The 19,564-nt window shown below is 56.8% G+C and overlaps 2 protein-coding genes across 9 annotated transcripts in view; both read right to left on the bottom strand.

Annotated features, from left to right (window-relative positions):
* Positions 1-178: 178 nt before the first annotated feature.
* Positions 179-5,213, bottom strand: HK3 (hexokinase 3). The gene is made up of 18 exons (XM_067305073.1): positions 5,136-5,213; positions 4,900-5,062; positions 4,393-4,541; positions 4,129-4,254; positions 3,917-4,012; positions 3,735-3,834; positions 3,460-3,643; positions 3,097-3,252; positions 2,758-2,991; positions 2,357-2,661; positions 2,131-2,270; positions 1,774-1,893; positions 1,589-1,684; positions 1,338-1,437; positions 1,057-1,240; positions 818-973; positions 418-651; positions 179-326 (listed from the first exon to the last, which is right to left on the bottom strand). The coding sequence occupies exons 1-18, from the start codon at positions 5,211-5,213 to the stop codon at positions 179-181; spliced, it is 2,769 nt and encodes a 922-aa protein (XP_067161174.1).
* A 2,302-nt stretch (positions 5,214-7,515) lies between these two features.
* UIMC1 (ubiquitin interaction motif containing 1) overlaps positions 7,516-19,564 on the bottom strand; it is a 40,184-nt gene continuing 28,135 nt past the window's right edge. For 3 of the 8 annotated variants that reach the window (XM_067305150.1, XM_067305151.1, XM_067305152.1), the window contains 5 exons: positions 17,939-18,107; positions 12,285-12,363; positions 10,610-10,730; positions 8,730-8,793; positions 7,516-8,034 (listed from right to left, as the gene is read on the bottom strand). In XM_067305150.1, coding sequence (XP_067161251.1) covers positions 7,778-8,034; positions 8,730-8,793; positions 10,610-10,730; positions 12,285-12,363; positions 17,939-18,107 — 690 coding nt within the window. In that variant the 3' untranslated portion in view covers positions 7,516-7,777. Of the gene's footprint in view, positions 8,035-8,729; positions 8,794-9,152; positions 9,277-10,609; positions 10,731-11,117; positions 11,324-12,284; positions 12,364-17,938; positions 18,108-19,564 lie in introns of those variants that run through there. The other 5 variants (XM_067305153.1, XM_067305154.1, XM_067305158.1 and 2 more) reach the window with 5 other exon arrangements.

Genomic DNA, 19,564 nt, shown 5'->3' with positions numbered 1-19,564 from the left:
GCGGGGGCCGGGGGGAGGGGGGGTCTGGCAGACGTGACTGTAAATAAATTCGATATATATTGCTACGTGGGGCTCTGCCCGGCCGTGCGCTGCGCCCAGGCCCCCTCCCCGTGCCCCCCCAGGAGGCGGCGGTGCGGAGCGAAGCGCTTTATTGGGGGGAAGGAGGCGGCGGCGGCGGCTACGGCGGTCCCTGCGCCTGGGCCACCCGGCAGTGCACGGCGGCCACCAGCGCGGCCCCTTTGCCCGAGCCGTCCTCCGACTGCAGGAAGGTGACGGTGCAGTTGGGCGCCAGGTCCCGCAGCGTCCGCTGGAGGTGCTGGGAGAAGCTGCGGGGACGGGAGAGGAGGGTGAGCCGCCCCCGGGGCTCCCGGCTCCGCTCCGGCGGGCGCCTGCTGCCGCCCGCCCGGCCCCGCTCACCGCGGGTGCATCTTGTAGAGGGTGCCGTCCACCCCCACCGTCACCGCCAGCTGGGCCAGGCCCCGGCTCTCCCGCATCTTCTCCACCACGGCGGCCAGGCCGGCGGCGCAGAGCTGGGCCGCCCGCAGGGACACGGCCTGGCACACCTCCCGCACCAGCACACTGTCCTCGAAGCTGGCGTCGAGCTCCAGGTCCCGCAGGACCCCACGCACCTGCCGCAGGGCCAGCCCATCGCTGCCGGCGCAACACAGGCCCCCGTTAGCGCCACCAGCTTGCGCCGTGTGTCCCCCTGCCCGCGGCTCCGACGGAGATGGCGTCACCCCGCCGGCATGGCACAGCACGGCATGGCACAGCACAGCCCCCCACCCCCCCCCCCGCTGCCCACGGCTCCAGCACTCACATCTCGATGGTGGAGAGGAACTTGGTCTGGAAGATGTCCCTGGTCTGGAGCTTGGGCGAGGGCTTGCCCCGGAACAGGATGTGTTTCTCCACCAGCGCCAGCAGGATGTGGCGCACAATCTCGCCCAGGTACATGCCGCTGATGAGCTTCTCAAACCTGCCGGCGGGTGGCCTGAGCCAGGCACAGCCAGCCCCACCCCACCCCGAGGAACCCCCCCCCGCCCCAGGGCCCTCGCCCACCTCTGCTTGCCCGGGTTGATGGTTTTCTCGTCCACGAGCTGGTCGAAGTCAGTGAAGATGTCGTCCAGGCAGCCGTTGTCCCCAAAGGCCCCCCACTCCATGTTAATGCACATGCGGCCCTGCTCCCCCTCAGCAGTGCCCACGTTCTGCATCTCCTCCATGTAGCAGGCGTTGGTCCCCGTGCCTGCGGGCGCAATGAGGCCATGCCCAGCAGGCTGGGGTGGTGGCGGTGGGGATGTGACACCCCTCTGTCTCGTGCACGGGCACGGGGTAGCGCTCACCCACAATGAGGCCGATCTCGCAGCTGGGGTCGTCGTAGCCGCAGGACATCATGGTGCCCACAGTGTCGTTCACCACAGCCACCACATCCAGCCCAAAGTGCTGCAAAGCAAGTGTTGGGGACGTGTGTGGCTTAGAGGCACCCAGCCAGCTCCTGGGGATGGTACTGTGCTGGGTGGCCCTGGGGCTTGGGGGGGGGGGGTGCCAGGTCCCCATCCCCATGCATGGCAGCCCCACACCAGCCTGTCTCTACCTGTTTGCGCTGGGCAGCCTCCCGCAGCATCTGCACCACGTCCTTTCCCACGCAGCCTGAGGCACTGAAGCCTTTGGTCCAGCTCAGCAGCACCGCCTGGAAGAGAGATGGGAGCAGGGGCCGGGTCTCCATGGTGCAGCCCAGCGCCTTCCCCAGCCGGCATGGGGCTGGAGCAACTCCCTCACCTTGTCCAGGCCCAGCTGCTGGCAGGGGAAGGAGAAGGTGAAGCCAAGTGGCAGGACCTGCCCTGTCAGGCCCTGCTTCTGCTGGAAGTCCATGATGCAATCGATGATGTGGTCGAAGAGCTGGGTATGGTGGACGCCGTGAGCTGGGCTGGACCAGGGTGCAGGGCCAGCAGCCACGTGGCAGCAAGGTGCTCACCCAGCTCCTGCGGCCCCAGCGGCACCCCTGCTCCCCTGCAGCGGAGGGAGATGCGACCCCCCCACCCCCACCCCACCCCATCCCGTCCCATCCATGGAGTGCTGGTCCTGCATCGCTGGCAGGGCCGGGAGCAGCCCAGCCAGTCCCGCCAGGCGCCTCACCGCCTCGCCGGTGCCCTGCATCACAGCCAGCGGGATGGCGTAGATCTCGCTGGCCATGCGGATGCCGTCCTGCGCCACATGCACCACCAGCACGCGGAAGTTGGTGCCCCCCAGATCCAGGGCCAGGAAATCACCTCTCTCTGCAGGGAGCCGGCATGGGGTGTCAGCGGGGCCGCAGCACCCCCCCTGGCCGTCGCGGTCCCCGTGCCCCTGCCCCAGCCCTCACCGGTGCCATCTGGCGTGCCACAGACGTAGGTGGGCAGCATGCGGACGGAGGACTGAGCATTGGTCTCCTGGCCCAGCCCCAGCTCCATCTCCCGCCGCATCAGCGCCTGAACACGCTGCAGGTCAGTGGGGCCGAGCCGCAGCGGGGCCAGGAGCTGGTCCACCTCACGGCGCTGGGCCGCCAGGCGGAGAGCCACCGCCATCACCACGGCGGCCCCCCGCCCACCCCCATCCGCCGAGGGCACCAGGGTGGCCACGCACTCGGGGGCCAGCAGCTTGGTGACACGCTGCAGGATCTCCCCGAACCTGCAGGAGGGAGAAGACGGCGAGGGCCGGGCTCCCTGCATCACGCTGGGGCAGCCACCAGCACCGCGGGGGGGGGGATCCCACATGCCACCTCACCTGGCGTGGCCCCGGTACACGGCGCCGTCCACCCCCACGTTGGCTTTCAGCTGCTCCAGCTCCCGGCTCTGGCACATGTGGCTGAGGATGGCGGCCAGCCCCGCGGCACAGAGCCCCGCGGCACGGGTCACCACCGCCCGGCAGACCTGCTGCACGTGGCAGCAGTCCTGCTCGCTCGGCGCCAGCCCCAGCGCCTGCAGGGTGCCCCGCGCTGCGGCCAAGCCTGCCTCGTCGCTGCAACACAGAGCACGGCGCTAGCACCCGCTCCTGGCTGGGTGCCACCTGCCCGCCTCCACCCTGTCGCGTGCCCGCGGCAGCCCCCAGCCCCGAGACACTCACTCGATAATCTCCAGGACCTGCTGGGTCTTGAGTGTGTCCTTGGTCCCCAGGATGGGGACACCGCTCCCGCCAAAGAGCTCTCCCTCCGTGGCCAGCTTGGCCAGCACGTGCCGGACAATCTCCCCCAGGTACAGGCCACCGATGAGCTTCTCAAACCTGTGTAAAGCCCCCTGCGGGCATCAGCACCCACAGCCCCCGCTTCCCCAGCATAGCCACCCTCACCCATGCCCAGCGCTGCCCCAGCGCCCTCTCAGCCCTGTGAGAGCACCCAAGGGCATCGCAGAGGCCATTTGCTCGTGTTTGTGGGCCCCAGGGCTGGGTGAGCACCCAGGGACCCTGTGCTTGCTGGGGAGGGTGTTGCACCTCTTCTCCCCAGGTTTGGCAGACTCCTGGTCCACACACTGGTCATAGGGGGTCAGGATGTCACTCAGGGCGCCATCGTCCCCAAAGGAGCCCCACTCAGTGTTGACACACATCCGCCTGCTGGTCTCCTCCGCCATCTCCACGAGCCGCCCTTCAGCCATGAAGCAGCTGTTGGTGCCCACATCTGCAGGGAGACGGGCAGCAGGGGGGTGAGCACCAGCGTGGGGCCCCCCCCAGCACCCACCGTGCCGGCCCATGGGGCACCTGCTGCTCACCGATGACCAAGCCGACCTCACAGGGCATCTCCTCCATGCTGCAGCTCATCATGGTGCCCACCGTGTTGTTCATCAGGGCGATGACATCCACGCGGTAGCGCTGGCCAGGAGCAGAGCGAGAGCCGCGTCAGCCCCTCGGTGGGGGGCAGTGCCTCATCTGGGACCCTCGCCCAGCTCCCCACCTCCTGCTTGTTGATGGCCGCCTGCAGCAGCTGCACGACGTCCTGCCCCTCCACCTCACTGCAGCGGAAGCCCTTGGACCAGGCGATGAGCTCGCCCTGCGGAGAGCACGGCCGAGCTGTTGGCCTCCGGCACCAGGCCAGCTTGGCACCCCGCTGCGAGCACGCTGGGGGGAGCCAGCCGCGGTGGGCATCCCTGGGGATGCCTCGCTCACCTGGTCCAGCCGTGTCTGCCTGCAGCTGAAAGGGAAGACGAAGCCCAAGGGGAGGCGTTGCTGGGGGTCGCCGGGGCAGACGCCGTCCAGGAACTGGCACAGGCACTGCGCGATGAAGTCGAAGAGCTGCCAAGGCACAGCCGGGGGTTACTGCTGCTCGCCCTCCCCAGCGCCTCAGGGCCGGGTGATGTCCCCGGTCCCTGGCACTGGCCCCAAGAACAGCAGTGTGCCGGTGGCCACCCTCCGCCGCAGCCCTCCCCATACCTCTTCCCCCTTGCCCTGCGTGACGTCCTCCGGCATGTCAAAGAGCCGGTCCCTCAGCTGGGGGCTCTGGTTCCCATCACCCAGCAGGGTCACCCACAGGGTCCGCACGTGGCGCCGGCGCAGCTCCACCACCAGGAAGTCACCCTTTTCTGCAGGGGAGTGGAGGTGCCATCAAATCCCCCTGCCAGCCCAAAATCTCCTCCTTACCTGTCCCAGCCAGAGCTACTCGCCCCCAGCGTAGGCAGCGATTCCCAGCCTGGGACCGCTGCAGGGGCTGGGGACACTGGCTCCTGGCCTCTGCCCCACGGCAGGGCTCTGCCCCATGGCAGCAGGGCCGGCGGAAGCCGTGCAGGGGCGGCTTATGGCCCCGTAACAGGCAGGAGCCAGCGCGAGGTGGGGCCTCCTGTTGCACCTGTCCCTGGCAGCCCCATCCCCGGAGAGGCGTGTGGGGCCGCAGGGGCAGAGCAATACGTCTCCCCAGCCACATCCCTGGCTGGGCTGTCCTACCGGTGCCGTCAGGCGTGGAGCAGATATAGGTGGGCAGCATCCGCATGGTGGCCTGCGCATGCATCTGCCGGCTCAGCCCCTTGGCCATGGCCTCCAGCATGTGGCCCTTCACCGCCTGCAGCGTCTCCAGCGAGAGGGTGAGCTCCAGCAGGGCTCGTTGCACCTAGGGGCGGCTCGTTAGGGCTGGGCCAGGGGACATCTTGCCCTGGGGGGACCAGGGCAGGGACCAGCCTTACCAGCGTGAGGGCAGGAGCCTCATCGCAGCAGCCCGGCTGTAGGTTCTCCTGAGGCCTGCAAGGCAGGAGGTGGCCCATCACCCAGCTGAGCCTCAGCCCACAGGAGGACACAGGCCAAGTGCTGGGGCACATGCCTGGATGGCCGTGCACCCAAGGGGCTGGCGCCTGGCACTGCCCCACCACCTCCCCGCTGCGCCCATGCTCTGCGGGGCCAGGAGCACCGTTGCTTCCCACCGTCCTTCCCCTGTGAGCATGACCCAGGAGCCGGGGCCGGTTGTGCCACACAGTGCAGATGGTACCGTCACAGTCCAATGTTGCAGGAGAAGGGGTTGCCCCATCTCACTGCGCCCATCCTGCCCACATCTCCCCTCCGCGGGGAAGAGGCCGGAGGCTGGTTTGTCTCCAGGGAGGGGAGGTGCACAAGCACAAGGGGAGCTGCTCAGCCCCAGCTTGCGCCCTGCTCCCTGCCATGTCCCCAGTGCTGACAGCGGCTTCCCCTCCCAAGGTGCGTGGCTTTCCCCAGTCAAGGCCACGCCAGTGCCGGGGGCAGCACCTGGCTGCAGGAGCACCTTGCACCTCAGCCCCACGGGCCCCTCGGCTGCAGGCCCAGCAGGCCCCGCGGACCCGACCCCTCACCAGTTCAAGGAGCGGGCTGGGGGCACCCAGCTCCTCTCGTCGTGGACCACCACCAGGCCCCGCGGGAGGAGGAGGATGACGTCGGTGGTGAGGGTGGTCGGGCCCCGGCCCCGGGAGGCCCTCGCCTCCCCGCCACGCTGGCCAGAGGGGGGCTGGCCACCCCCAGGGCCGCGGGGCGCACGGTGGGACATGGCTCCTGCGGCAGGGGGGACCAGGCCCGGTGGCGGGGGGCCGGTGGATGGTGGGGTGCTGGGCTCAGCGCCTGGGGACTGTTGCTGGCACGGATGCCGTTGCCTTGGCAACGGATGCAGAGCCCCCGGGGATGCCCTGCCACGCCATTGGTCAGGACGCCGTGCCGTGGGCCCCAGCAATGACCAATGGGGTGGCCTGTTGCTGCCCAGAATGCCCCTGGGGGCCCCGCGCCCATCCCCAGGGCGTCCGGCACCACCCCGGCCCGCCTTCACCCTGCCTTCACCCGGCCGGCACGGGCGCACCCCCGGCTGGGACTCGGCCCCAAGCCGGGGTGGCCTATTTCCAGGCCAATTTGCATTTGGCTGCGTTTCCAATTAGCACTTTTAAATTTGAGCCCAAATTTTAATTAGCTCAGCGTCAACTTGTCCCATTAATTAAGCAGGCACATTAATGAGCCCTCCCCTTCCTAATGAGGGGCTCCGCAGCAGGAGGCGAGGCTGCTCCCTGGTTAAGCAGGAGGCCGTCCCAGGAGGCCGTGTCAGGGCCACCGCGGCTGCGGCAGGACCCCTGCAATGCAGTGCCCGCAGGGAGGCCGAGTCGCCCCACCGCCCGAGGGCCTCCGGGCACCAGCAGGTCCCAGCCCGAGGCTCTGTGCTGCCCTCGAAGTCCCTGGGGCTGTGAGCATGAAGTGGCAGCAACCCCGCCAAGGCAGGGGGGGACGCTGGGGGCAGGACGAGCCCCCCCAGGCTCCAGCACAGGGCACTCCACACCCCGGAGCTAGGAACAGAGATGTCCTTCTGCCAAGGAGAGCAGACCAGGGTCTCGCCTGGCTTGACACAACTGCACGCTCAGCACCTGACAGGGCCACCCAGCAGACGGGGTGAGGACACCAGGGTCATGGCTCTGGCACTGCCTGCCTGGTCTCCGTTTCCCCTGCCTGTGGCTCTCAGCTGGCACCAATGTCCTCCGAAGCTACTGGTACCAGCAGACAAGCATGAGCCTCCCAGGAGGGAAAGTCATTCACATGCAGCTCCCCCAGTGTGGAAAGGGAACAGCTGGCAGCAAAAGTTCACATCAAAGCACCACCGTAGGGGGCACAGACAGGCTTCCCCCTGCCAGGGGCGCGTAGGGACGCTGGCATGTGCACAAACCGATGCCAGAGAGGACAAAGGACCCCACAGCAGCTGGATTACACCAGCCACCAGCTGAGCTCACATCTGGCACCAGCATGGCTGGTCAGGGTCCACAGCTCCTGACTCAGCTCCCAGCAGCGTCAACCTCCCAATCCAGGGCAGCAGCAGCCACGCAGTTGTCCGCACTGCTGCCTGCTGCACGCTGTCACCTTGGAGCTCTCCCAGAACGGGCACCGCAGCACCCTGCGCTGGCCCCACACTGCTCAGGCAGGGACAGCCCTGTGCTCACACCGCCTCGCAGCCCCCAGGAGCCCAAAGACAGGCCTCAGGAAGCGTGATTTTAGATGCATCGTCTGCTATTTCTCCTCTCCTCCCTCCAGCGCCTCCCCATTCCCCAGAGAAAGACAGCACAGCTCCTCCGTGTTGCTGCAGTTTCATAAAAACATACATAAATATATTTCCATTTCTTTAACGGGAGAGCAAAGCTGCACAGGCACCTATAAAACACACAGTCACTTCTCCACCCAGCGCTCCCTGCACAGATCGTATAAAACATATAAAACGGGGGTGGGAGAACAAGGCTGCAGGTGAAGCATGGGTACGGCACTGCGCAGATCCTCGCTGGCCGAGCACTCCTGCGGCTCACGAAGCCACCCTGGGAGGCCCTCTGCACTGCTTATCTCAGAATTTCCTCTTTCTCCGCCGGCAGGCTTTGGTCTGTTGCCGACTGCCCAAGCGAAGAGTCAGGTGTGGCTCCAAGTCCACCAAGCAGTCTGCGGCTTCTGAAACGGAGACGCGCGTTTTTGCAGGGGAAACGCTGAAAGGAACGTGCAAAAGGGAGTTCGGGCTATCCTCAGCCTTGTCCTCAGCTCGGGATGAGAAAGCAGGAGGCGACTGTTGGTCTCTTAGTCTAGAGTGGGGGGTCCCCGCATCAGCACCTGGAACGAAAGTGCACACAGCCAGGTGAGAGCACTGGTGAGGGGAGGAGGATGCCATGAAGAGCATTTCTCCATGCTCAGTTATCACCTGTCCTCAGACCCATGGGGGAAAAGCGCCCACGTCCAGGCAGGGAAGGCAGTGCTCTGCCACCCCCAGGTAGCAGGCAGATGGACGGACGTTTCTTGGCACACTGGCTCAGAGCACATCCCTGCCTTCCTGGGCTCTGGGCATCAGAGCAGGATCCCGGTCTGCTGAGTGCCCTGCCAGCAGGAACAGACAGGGACGTGTCTGGCCACAGGAGCTTTAGTATGGTCCTCAGAGCCTGCAGCACACTCAGCAGGCCAGCCACTGTCTTCCCAGTCTGGGAGCCACCAAGATGGCACGACAGTTCCCCAGCAACACAGATCTGGGCTATGCCATCACTGACATGTCCTTCAGCATGCCAGGGTTTCCTGCCCCAGGTCTTTGTGGCAGCTTCGGGCCTCCTGAGGGGGATGCAAAAGGCCAGCTAAGCCCACAGCCTTCTGCTCTGCTCAAGAAGAGCAGGCTCCTTCAAGGGTAACATGCTGCCCACACAGCCCAGGCCAAGCCGGGATCTGCAACAGCAGCTGAAGGACCCGAAAGGAGACAGCTAGGAAAGGGAAGGTTCGGCAGCCCTGACCTGGCCAGGCAGGCACAGAAAGCAGCTTCCCACCTGCAGATTTGCTCTCCGAGAGCTCCAGCATGCTGAGGAGTCGCCCCTCATGCCTTCCAATGTCCTGCCAAAGGAGAGGAGAACAGCCATCACAGCACTGCCGCAGAGGAACACGTCCCCTCCAGATGCCCATGCCCAAGGTGGCCCCTTGGCTGTGTGTTCCCCCAGCACACAGGGTCAGGCTGGGCACAAGCAGGGGTGGCCACATTTCCAGAGCATACAGCTGAGCAAGGCCAGCAGCCAACATGAATGGCACTGCCCCGGACCCAGCCTGACCAGTGCCCAAGCAGAGGCAGCCGACAGCAGTTAATAAAGCAGAGCCTGATCAGAAGGGAGGCCAGAGTGCAGGAAGCCATCCCCAAGTCCAGCGAGTGAGCACGGGGCTGTAACACAGAGATCTGGGCACAAGAGGCTCTGCCACACCTCAGGCACATCACCCAGGCACTGTGACTCTGAGCGCAGGCTCCATCCTGCTCCATCTTAAAGAGATCTTGGTGCTGCAGCGAAGGGACTTCCTCCATGGCACAATCAGATGAAGAATTAGCCCCTAGGAAGACATGGCCATGCTGGTCACACAGGCTAAGGGAAGAGCACTTTGCCTGGCTGCTCCAAGCCTTGCTTGCCCAGCAAAGTCTCCTCTCCTGGCTGCCCTCTGTCCCCCAGAACTGCTGTAGAAGTCACTGGCAGCCCTGTTGCAAGGTTGGAGCTGAAAATCACCCCAAAAGGGGCCTGGGCAGGAACCTGCAAGCCCAACAGTGCCACCAGGAAGCTTTCCAATGGCCCGGCCCATGCCCAGGCATGACTTGCTCCCCACGGGTGAGCTGCCACCTCAACCTAAGGCAGAGCCAGAGGAAACACAGAGCATTGCCAAACTGTCCCAAAGGACAGTCTGGCTCCAGCACCTTTCCCAGTGCCCTGTGCCCATGCCTGCACGCAGGACCTCCAGCATGCCAGCTGGCTAAGCAGGGCAGGGGCAGAGTCAAACAGTCCCATGGAGCTGGTCACATGCAGGAGCAGCCATGCCCTGCAGTACTCTGAACCACACAGCGCTTGGCTGTATCCCAGCCAAAAATCATCAACCAGAAATCTCATCATCTGCATCTGAATCCCCAAAGGGCTGAGGCCTGCGATGGATTTAAGGGATTATATGAAACTTAGACATCATGTTGCATCTTCATGCTGAGAATCACATTTCTGAGCGCAGGCAAAGCTGCTGCATTAGGGCTTTGCCCACAGGAACCAGCGGGGAGGCCTGGCGGGCCCCTCTCTGTGCTCCCCGCGACAGCCATGAGCAGGAAAAATCATGGTGGGGGTCAACACGTGGCAAGCAACTGTGTGTCAGCTGCTACCCATGCTAACTGCCTCCCACCTCCCCTAGCAAGGCATGTCCCCCACATACCCAGCACAACAGCCACCATGCTCGCTTCCTCACGTTTCTCCTGAGACGCTTCGGTTTGCTCCTGGCGCTCAGTGATTCTCCCTACTTCGGCTCTAAAGCCCTCCCTGATGGGAAGGGGGTTGTGGATAGAGTCAGATACGCTTGTCATCCTGACACTGCCCTCCACTCCATCTATATTCAGCCAAAGAAGCCTGCAGGACTGAGGCGCACTGTTTGGCAGCAGGACAGCCCTGGCTCCCTGCCTGCTGGAGAGGTTACTGGCAGCTCCGCTGGATTAGCTCACCCCCTGGGACTGGTCCATGCTCTTGCAAAACGCTGTGAAAGGGAGGGCAACAAGTTCTCTGGCCACGGCTACCCACACAGGCAGGCAATCCTACACCAGGTCAGCTCATCCCATCATCCAGGGAAACGGCTCCTGGTGGCAACCCACCCCCAAACCCAGCACAAAGCAAAGGAGACGGTCTGCAGGGTCGCCCCTCACCTTGGCACTTCGCAGCCTCCTGGTTCCCTGAGCTTGCCTAGCAGCCTGAAGGCAGCTGTCCACATGCCTCTGATACTGCAGCAGTGGCACCAGTGACTTACAGAGGTAGCACTTCTCACACCTGCCAGGCAGGAAAGGACAGAGCACTGCATTAGGATTCACCCTGCACTGGGCTACCAGCCACCAGCGGCGACTTTCCTCCTCCAGGCCATGCCACAGAGGAGACATGTCAACAGATCGGGACTTGCTCAGTGGGGTCAGGCCAGCACCAATGACAAAGACTGAGTGATTATCAGTTTTCCCTGCCTGCTCCTCTGCATCCTGCTGCTGCAGCAGCAGGACAGTAATCAAATCTGCTCATCTAACTATCTCAAACACCACTGACTTCTCCCCAGACATAAAGCACCCTGTCAAAATTCGCAGAAATGAAGTGCAAGGGCTTTGCAAAGGGGAGTTAAATTCTGCCTGAAAAGCAAACCAAGTGTGCTAAATCAGAGAGACATTTTACCAGGGCTGGATGAACTTGTCTGACTAGTAAATCAAGTCTTTCTCTGTACTGTCTCCATTTTACATCAAGCCATGTTGGGAGAGGAATGCGGAGCACATATTCCTGCTGGGCGACTGTCACAGGCACCCTCTCTTGCAGCCGCGTTCCTCAAATCCCCTCATGTGTGCAGAAGATGCCCAGGCTCATGCAGGATGGATTGAATGTGCCTGGGAAGAAAATTACCCTGGGTGAAGGGAGATGAAGGTCAGGCATGGATTTATACAGCAATAGTCGCTTCCACGCCAGCTCTCAGCATGGATGGTACCATGCAGAAGAGGGCACTGGTTCTTCAGGAGAAGAGCATCCACCCGGGGAGTTACTCAGGAATGGACCGTCTGCATGAAGAGACGAGCCCTCAGGGACCAGCCCCAGCAGTATTGTGTTCAGTTTGATAAGCAGCACTCACCTAGTAAAACTCACCCCGGGCTCTAAAATGCATATGGAGAGCCCCCATCGAGCAAAACTCTGCAGTACTTTTCCTGTATTTTCTTTCCAGTCAGTGCTGATTACCCAGATAATGTGTCTAAACAGAAGCTGTCCTCTCTATAATTAGCCTAATTCCATTAGTGATGTTGCCATCCACTGTTTGTAACAGCAAAATTGCTTCCATAGCAGGGATTTTACTGTCAGATCCTCTCTTATGATGCTTTGTGTGGGTGTGAGGAGGAGGGGCTGCATGGGAAGAGATTAAACAAAGCCACTGCTATTCTGAAAGTCTAATTTAATTAAGAATATCACTACAGGTGCCATGTTGACAGCCTCCCTGTCCAAGTCTCTCCTTTTTCTGGGGTTACCAAGCTCAAATCTCTCATTAGAAACTGGCTGAGTTAGCACCGTTTTAACTACAGCTCCCCTCACAATGGCCAGAGACTGCACATCCCAGCTCACCATGGATTTGGGCAAAATGAAGTTAGTGCAAAAATAAACAATCTGAAAACAGCAAATTCCTCTTGCTTTGGTATAAAAATATCCAGTACTGCAACAAGATGGACTGAGGGAAGGCAATTTCTTAGGAAGATATTGCTAGAAGGCCGACTCCCAGCATTTATTCAAGTATAAAGACATCCACAGACAAGCTAGAACTGGAGCACAGGAAACAATCTCAGAGGAGCAAGCATACCTACTTACTTGTCAATGTCTAAGGATGCTGGGCCACTTTCACTACTGACAGCTTTACTTCTTGCTTCTCTCTGACGTCGGGTAAGCACTGGAGGCAAAGCAGAAAGGGTTACCCACCATCCACCCAACCGCATCCCTACACAACATCCAAAAAGAATATATTTCAACCTCTTCCACTCAGGTCTGCAGCAGAATTCACGACAGAAAAGGCAAAGAAACACTGGCCTGGGATAGGCAGGGCCTTCTTTCCTGCAGAAGATGTCGCTGGCCAATTGTCCTTTTTTTCCTGGAGGGGATACTGAAGAAGTTACCTTCCCTGCACCTGCAGAGCAGTTAGCCACTTCACACTGTAATTTGTCTTGACCACCGGAAAGAGCTTTATCAACAGTACGCCGTTTACAGTAATTTTAAAGCTGATGTGCAGCAGAGCAACAGCCTGGGAGAAGAGTTACACAGCTGCTCCAGCATCATGGTACTGCTCACTGCCAAACTGAGCACCCATGTCTACCGCAGGGGAGCGAGTCTGGCAACTGCAGGTTTGCAGAGAAAAGGGAGCTGAAGCAGGGGCTGTGAAAAGGTATCAGCCCTTCTGTTGATGTGATAGGAAGAGCTAGTCTTGCTGCAGAGAGACACAGCTCATGCTGGAAAGGGAAGGTTTCAGCAAATAGCCTAAACGGTCACTGCTTTTTCCCCCCCTCAAAGTGAAAGGGGGGGTGATCTTTATGATTCTCTGCATAAAGCTCTATGAGGTCTCTGGATGGCTCTACCAAAGTTAGGCATCACTGACACTTCTCTCTAACAGCAGCAGGGAAGGGCCTGCTCCGATATGCGTAGGCAGCTAGCAAAATCCTGGCCTGACTAGCATGCTGATCACAGGAGCCAACATTTTCTGTTCCCTCAGCAATCCCAAGCAGTCTCTCCAAACCTGCTCTCCAGGCATCTGCAGGGAGCATGTCTAAGTGTTGTCTCTTTCAGTTGAATTCCTCTCAGCATACTCCTGTTGACATGCCACCAGCAAAGATCCTCGGGGAGCATATCAGATATCTTAGCTTGCTTCACCAGGGACATTCAAGATTCCAGCTCCAAAACAGATGTTGCAGTAAGCACTCTCAGCAATCTGGCTAAGGGAGAATGCACGGAGCTGTTTTACAGCCTGGTAACATTGCTTCCCATACTTGATATTCTCATTAAAAGAAAGGCCTGAATCCACTGTATAGGCCTGTTATTATTGGCACAAAATCTGTGGGAAAGAAGGGGGGAATTCTGCACAGAATGGGGGGAATCCTTCAGAGCTTTAGTAAAACCCCATTTCCAGAGCATTAGGCAACCCTGCAAGCCCCAATATTTATCCCTGATACTGATACAATAAGGCCTCTTCATTACTAGCCACCTCTGATCTGCAGTCACAACCAGCAAAAGCGCTGTGAGCCCCTTGGGAGTTCTTGGGCCTGAAGGGAGACATCCACGCTGAAGCTTGGTCAAGCTTGAGCACTTCCTAGGACGTGGATATCGTCATCAGGTGATGATTGAGACCAACAGCTTTTTTCTCACAGGCACCAAAGCAGGCATCTCTGTTTAACTTAGCCTGGCCCAGATTTGAAGTGGCAGTCTGATTAGGAGGACTGACAACCATGGCCAACCCCCAAGCCATCCAGCCTCCCAACAACCCAACTAACATGTGCATTTGACAGCGTGGTGAAAGCTGCTCTCCAAATCAGTGTGCACTTGTTAATATTCTTTTAACACCGTCTCAGGAGCCTCATGCACTAGCTCAGGTGTTAATCAGTTCTATTTTTTTCCAAAAGCAGTGAACACATCTGGCATAATGGGCCCATTAGAGATCTCTGGGACCAGCTCTACAGATGCCCAGGGGAAGACCCCCAGCTGTGCTGCTGAAAGCAGGAGCACAGGAGAGAGAACAGGGCCAACAGTGCGATAGGCTTGGTGAAGCACAGCAGTCAGCCTGCTCCCAGTTCACATGTTCACACACACTGGCAAGGCACAGCCCCTGCCAAAACACACCAGCAGCCTGCAGGAAGGGGGTTCAGAAGAGAACTTGGAGGAAGAAAAAAGCTTGCCACAGGGAAAATCCCCACTGCAACTGAGCAGCCCTGACCGGCTGTGTGATGAGAGCCTTGGAACTCTCCCAGATGTAATGCTCTTTGCTAGGTCAGACACATTCTGTAGCCTGAAAATGACCTTTTCACCAGCTCTGCATTTCTTCGGGTTGACAAGTCATCCCTGGCCTGCTCTGCTCCAGCTCTCACCCGGGGGAACAGGATCAAGCCCTTCCCAGCACGGCCCCGCTGTTGGCATGCCCACCTCTAGGCTTACCTCCTGGGGCTGACAGGGGAGGTCAGCCAGCATGCCGAGTTGCAAGGCCATATCGTACTAAGCTCCTTGCCTTGCTGCACTAGGCATCTGCTGTTCACTGCACCAGGTTTCTCCTCCATGCACCCAGATCCCTATTCTTACTACCAGCTGTACTATTTTTGTGCAAAATCCTATTAATGGCAGGCTCTCCAGCATCTTGTCCTTTTTCACAAGTGATGAAGCTTTTCTCCGCACACGTTCTGTTACTCTTTCTGCTGTAATAGTGCCACTTCTATTGATGTCAGGAGCTTTTTAACAGTACCATCACTGCTGCTTCTGCCACTCTGAAGATTGACAGCTGCTTCAGGTTGTATTCAAGGCTTTGGGAGGAAGGGATGTATCAAATCCTCTTTTTCTTGGGCTCACTTGGGAACTGAGAAGTTGTGAGTGCATAGATGGAGGGCCACAGGAACAGAGTACGTCTCAAAGCTCAAGCCTATTCAATATGCTCAGTAACAGCCAAGACTCGCTTCCAGACTGAGACCAGCAGATTCTGGTACTGGCAGCAGCAGAAGGCGATGGATCTGACGACTTCATCGGAGAGCCCCTCTCACAAGCAAGCCCTTCAAATGACTGCACATAGGAAGGAGGAGCTGGCACAGCACTTCCAAGGGGTTCATTCATTCTCCAGGAATTAGTAATATTCACGGAACTGGCAACTAGGGCTCAAAGCCTCCCCAAAGCAACAGCAGGCTCTTCCACATCATTTACTCGGATGACAAGGAAATGGAAATTCATGACCAGATTTTCATACAGTCCAGGTATGTGGTGATCCAGGCATCCAGCCAAGGCAACCATGTACATACACAAGGGAAGCAACTGTAGCTCATCTTGCCCAGCTAAATAGTCTGAAAACCTGTCCTTAAATATCAGCCAGCCTGAGCTGGCCTCCTTATACAAAACACTGAAAGGCTTTGGTGGACGATTAGAAGAGGGAACAAGTGGAGCAAAACCGAAAGAATCCTTTTGTAATTTTAAAACAGAAAACACTAAAGATTACAGCAATCTGCAGTACTAAAGATATCAGGAGTAAATCCAATTAGTAAGTCCTAAGACAAATCAGAACCCCTAACCCAGTGCAGTAAAAGGAAACTGAAGTCGCATTTTCTAAATAGATCAGGACAGGGCTTAGGGGGCCAAAACTTTGATTTTCTTTCACACAAGGTTATTGCTGTATTCTTGGGGTTATTGCTTCTGTTCTTTGCTTCAGAAGACAATTCTCCCACCTTTTTCCCCCTCTTACATTAGCTTTACGTATGGATTTTGTGCTAGTGGAAGACGGCACAGTAACAGCCTGGAAACAGAGTCCCTTTGTACCTCCATAAGACATGTTCCAGGCTACAGTCTTGCCTCACCTCAGAGCTAAACATCATCCCTGCCTACACGCCCCAAATGCCTCTGATTAGCTCACCAACTGAGACCTTCCAGGGTGGTTTTTGTTTTCGTACAGGCAGTGGGAACTGGACTGAGGTGCCCTACAAGCCAAACCTCAGCCAGACATCATGTTTTGCTCTAAGTGCAAGTAGCCCACAGTTCCGTGAAGATTTTTGGCCCAAACAACACAGGCATCAGAGACTGTTATGGCTAGCAAAGCCTGGTGTCTACAGGGAAAATGCTAGACTAACTGAAAATCAAAAACCCAAATTACTGTGATTTTGTCCCAGAACCATTGCTCCTCTTAGAGCCATTATTGCAGAACAAAATCACTTCTATTCCAGGCTAGTTTTCATATGGGGGGATTGTTCTGAACAAGCCAGAGTAGCAGAACAGCAATTCCAAAATAGCTACCCATACAAACATCCCCAAGGAGACCAATCTGGAAGCCGAGTGAAAAGGTCAGCCTTGAACTCTGTCCTGCTGAAATACAACATCAAAGGAAAAAACAAGTTCCCTTGCATTGCCAAAAAATTCAAAGCCTTTTCCGGATCACAGTCAGGATTCCCTAGGATCAATGGATATACTCTCAGTCCAGGCACACTGGGGACTGGATTACCACAGGACAAAAGATATCCTGCTAAAAGGTATATTAAAAATTCTGCTTCATTTTGTAGCACGGATAAGACCTTTATGAGTGTTGAGGATGGGAGGGGAACTGTGATAATTCAAGATTTGCATGAGCCATTCCCCTTTTGCAGAAGTAGTTAGTTTGTGCCTGCAGAGACAACTCCCCACCAAAATTCAGCTCCAAGCAGTATCAGCTGCTACTCTGGCTCTTTCTGTCTTGACAGGACCCACATCATATCTCCAAAGATTTATATAACAAGGACCCTGTATTTTAAAACTACATCAACTCTGCATTAAGGTTACATGGTGAAACTTCCTTTTGCTAGAGAAATGCAAAAGTTACAGTTCTTGTACCAGCTCTGATTTGCTCACATTGCTTAGACATCATAGATTAAGGTTGTACTTAATAACTCAACATGTAACTGAAAATTATATATGCACAACCTGAAAAGTTAATCTTATTACAAGCTACTACTTTGATATTACCTGACATTATGCTAATACAGGCTTTACATATCAAGCAGAAGCTAAAACATAACTTATTGAATATGTTGATAACCAACTGGTGTATTTGTTCACTTAAGCTCTACAAAGGTTGGTTATGAAAAACTGACATGGAGAGAACTGCAAAGAGGGTTTAATATCAGCATTCTGACCACACTTCTGTGCTTCAGTCTTCACATGAAGGAGAAAGATCTGAGCTCCCAGGTCGATAGTTATCATTTTATAATTTTAGAGGAACAAGAGGAAAACTTTTCTACAGTCTCTCACTGCTGAACAAACCATTTTTACAGATACAAATGTCAGACTCGTTGTACAGTGCAGACTGTGCTCGGAGTCGTACAGAAGATGCTCCCTTCCTGAGAGCCCTGAAGGACGCTCTCACTTGCTTGGCTCTGGAGTCTGTCATTTTCTACCACTGGCAAATTCTCTGCAGGTCCTCACAAAACGCACAAAAGATGTGCTTTTTGAGTGAAGCAGCCAGGGCCAGATCCTGGGGTAATATTCAGCTTATACACTTTCCAAGGGACTAATAATACGATCAATTATGAAGCCATTCAGAGAGAAGAGCTATCTGTGCAGTAGGTGCTGGAAAGACAGGAGCATCCAGTAACTCTCTCCCTGGCCAACTTGGAGATGGAAAAAGGCAGAGAGAACAAATCAATCTCTCTACATGCCACAGACAAAATATCCTGACAGGGACAGCATTACAGAACAAGGCTGCAAGCAATAGGAAAGGGGGACAAGCACAGAGAGCAAATACACAAAACCAGTGCTTGGCAGACCTGGAGTGTCCTCGCCAGTCTCCTCTCCCATGATGCCGTTGCAGTACATGGCGTGCAGCTCGATCTCCGTGGCTGGAAAGCCTTGGTCACACAGTGGGCACGACACACGGTCAGCAGCTGCAGGGCTGCACTCAGACGCAGTCCTGCCAGCATTTTCATCTCCCCCAGCCTGAGGAGGAAGAAGAGGAAAAAAAAAAATCAGCCAGACAGGTCATTGTGCTGCTTCTCTCCTTTTGCTAGCTGTTGAGCTCTCTGCTGCCTGGGAGCTACTCACCCTCCCATAGACTCAGCTTTTCTTGGAAAGTTTTATTCTCCCTTCACCACATACAGGGCAGAAATAACACCACTGGCTGAGTAAACTGTGCAGTACTATCTAATTCTTCTTCCAAAGGCAACACGTCCTGCTGAATCACAGTGAAACTTCCCTGCACAGCCGTGCACAACATTTAAGGCAAACATCACCTGTACTACTGCAGAAAAACAGCAAAGCCTCCATTAATCAAGAAAGCTCAGAAGCGAAACTGATGGAAAATTCATGGCGCAAAGCAAGAGTTCAACACCTGACTTGTGCTCATCAGTCTCTGGACATGATCCACGCTACAGAGGCTACACTGTCTGGGAATAGATCTTCTTCCAGGATGAAAGGAGGCTGCTGTGCACTTAGCAAGTATGGCGAGATCACTGGGGAGCGCCTCCTCTCTAGAGGATGTGGCTGGAGCAGTCATCAGAGGGGACACAGATCAAGGAGAGAGGCAATATAGTTAAAATCCATGTCACATAAAATTACTAGAGGTGGCTTTTCACCAGTGTTGCGAGGGCAAAATGTCACAGCCCATCTTTGTTCTTTGGGTGCCGTTATCACTGATACTCTCCTTTTGCATTGATTACACAACGGCAGAAGTGCACCACTATTCACCCTCTGAAATGCTAACTGTTCCCTACACTATTAATGTGCCCAAGACACAGCAGACTGCCACCATCTCACTAGTAACTAGAGCTCTGCCTAGTCAAGCTTTCTGCAAGATTTCTATAGATTTAAGAAAGAATTTATTTTTTACAGTGATTAAAAAACTTATTTAAATATTAACCATGTAGAAGAAACCTGTAGGAAATTAATATAGGAGAGTTTTCTGTCCTTGGTTCTAAGCAGTGACATGTATGCAGTATGCAGTTAAACTGCTGTCTGCTTCCCTCCAACAGTGTAATTTCGGGGAAGCAGTAATTGGGGTCAGCCAAGACGCTCAGTGCCGCTGGAGCAGTTTGTCGTATTACTTGGTTTATCACCTGCTTTGCCAAATGAGGGTTTGATCCTGAGCACCCATCCTCATTTTTATGTCCTGAGGGGAAGAAGAGCACTTTACTGACTTAGAAGAGCTGAGCAAAAGATTGCAGAACTGGGCCTTGAACTGAGAATCCAACTCAGAAAACCCTTCCCGCCAGTATCTGGCTGACAGGCCACGGGTAGCGACCCCCAAGGACAGACAGCACATTCATTTCCAGGGAAACTCTCTGCACTATGGAAGAGCTGCTACAAGAATTTCTTCATCCAAACCTAGGCTGTTGAAGTACATCACTTACAGCATTTGCTCTCATACTCTGCTCTCACATTTCAGTGTCACTACATCT

This window comes from Apteryx mantelli, chromosome 14, assembly GCF_036417845.1.
Source record: "Apteryx mantelli isolate bAptMan1 chromosome 14, bAptMan1.hap1, whole genome shotgun sequence".
Classification (NCBI taxonomy): Eukaryota; Metazoa; Chordata; class Aves; order Apterygiformes; family Apterygidae; genus Apteryx; species Apteryx mantelli.
The sequence above is the reverse complement of the archived record's forward strand: the minus strand, read 5'-3'. Positions and strand labels throughout refer to the sequence as shown.

Coding starts and splice junctions, on each gene's coding strand:
- HK3 (XM_067305073.1), bottom strand. CDS start 5,213: ATGGGCCACCTCCTGCCTTGCAGGCCTCAGGAGAACCTACAGCCGGGC. Junction 5,063..5,135: donor AGGCTCCTGCCCTCACGCTG/GTAAGGCTGGTC, acceptor AGCCGCCCCTAG/GTGCAACGAGCCCTGCTGGA. Junction 652..817: donor TTCCTCTCCACCATCGAGAT/GTGAGTGCTGGA, acceptor TTGCGCCGGCAG/CGATGGGCTGGCCCTGCGGC.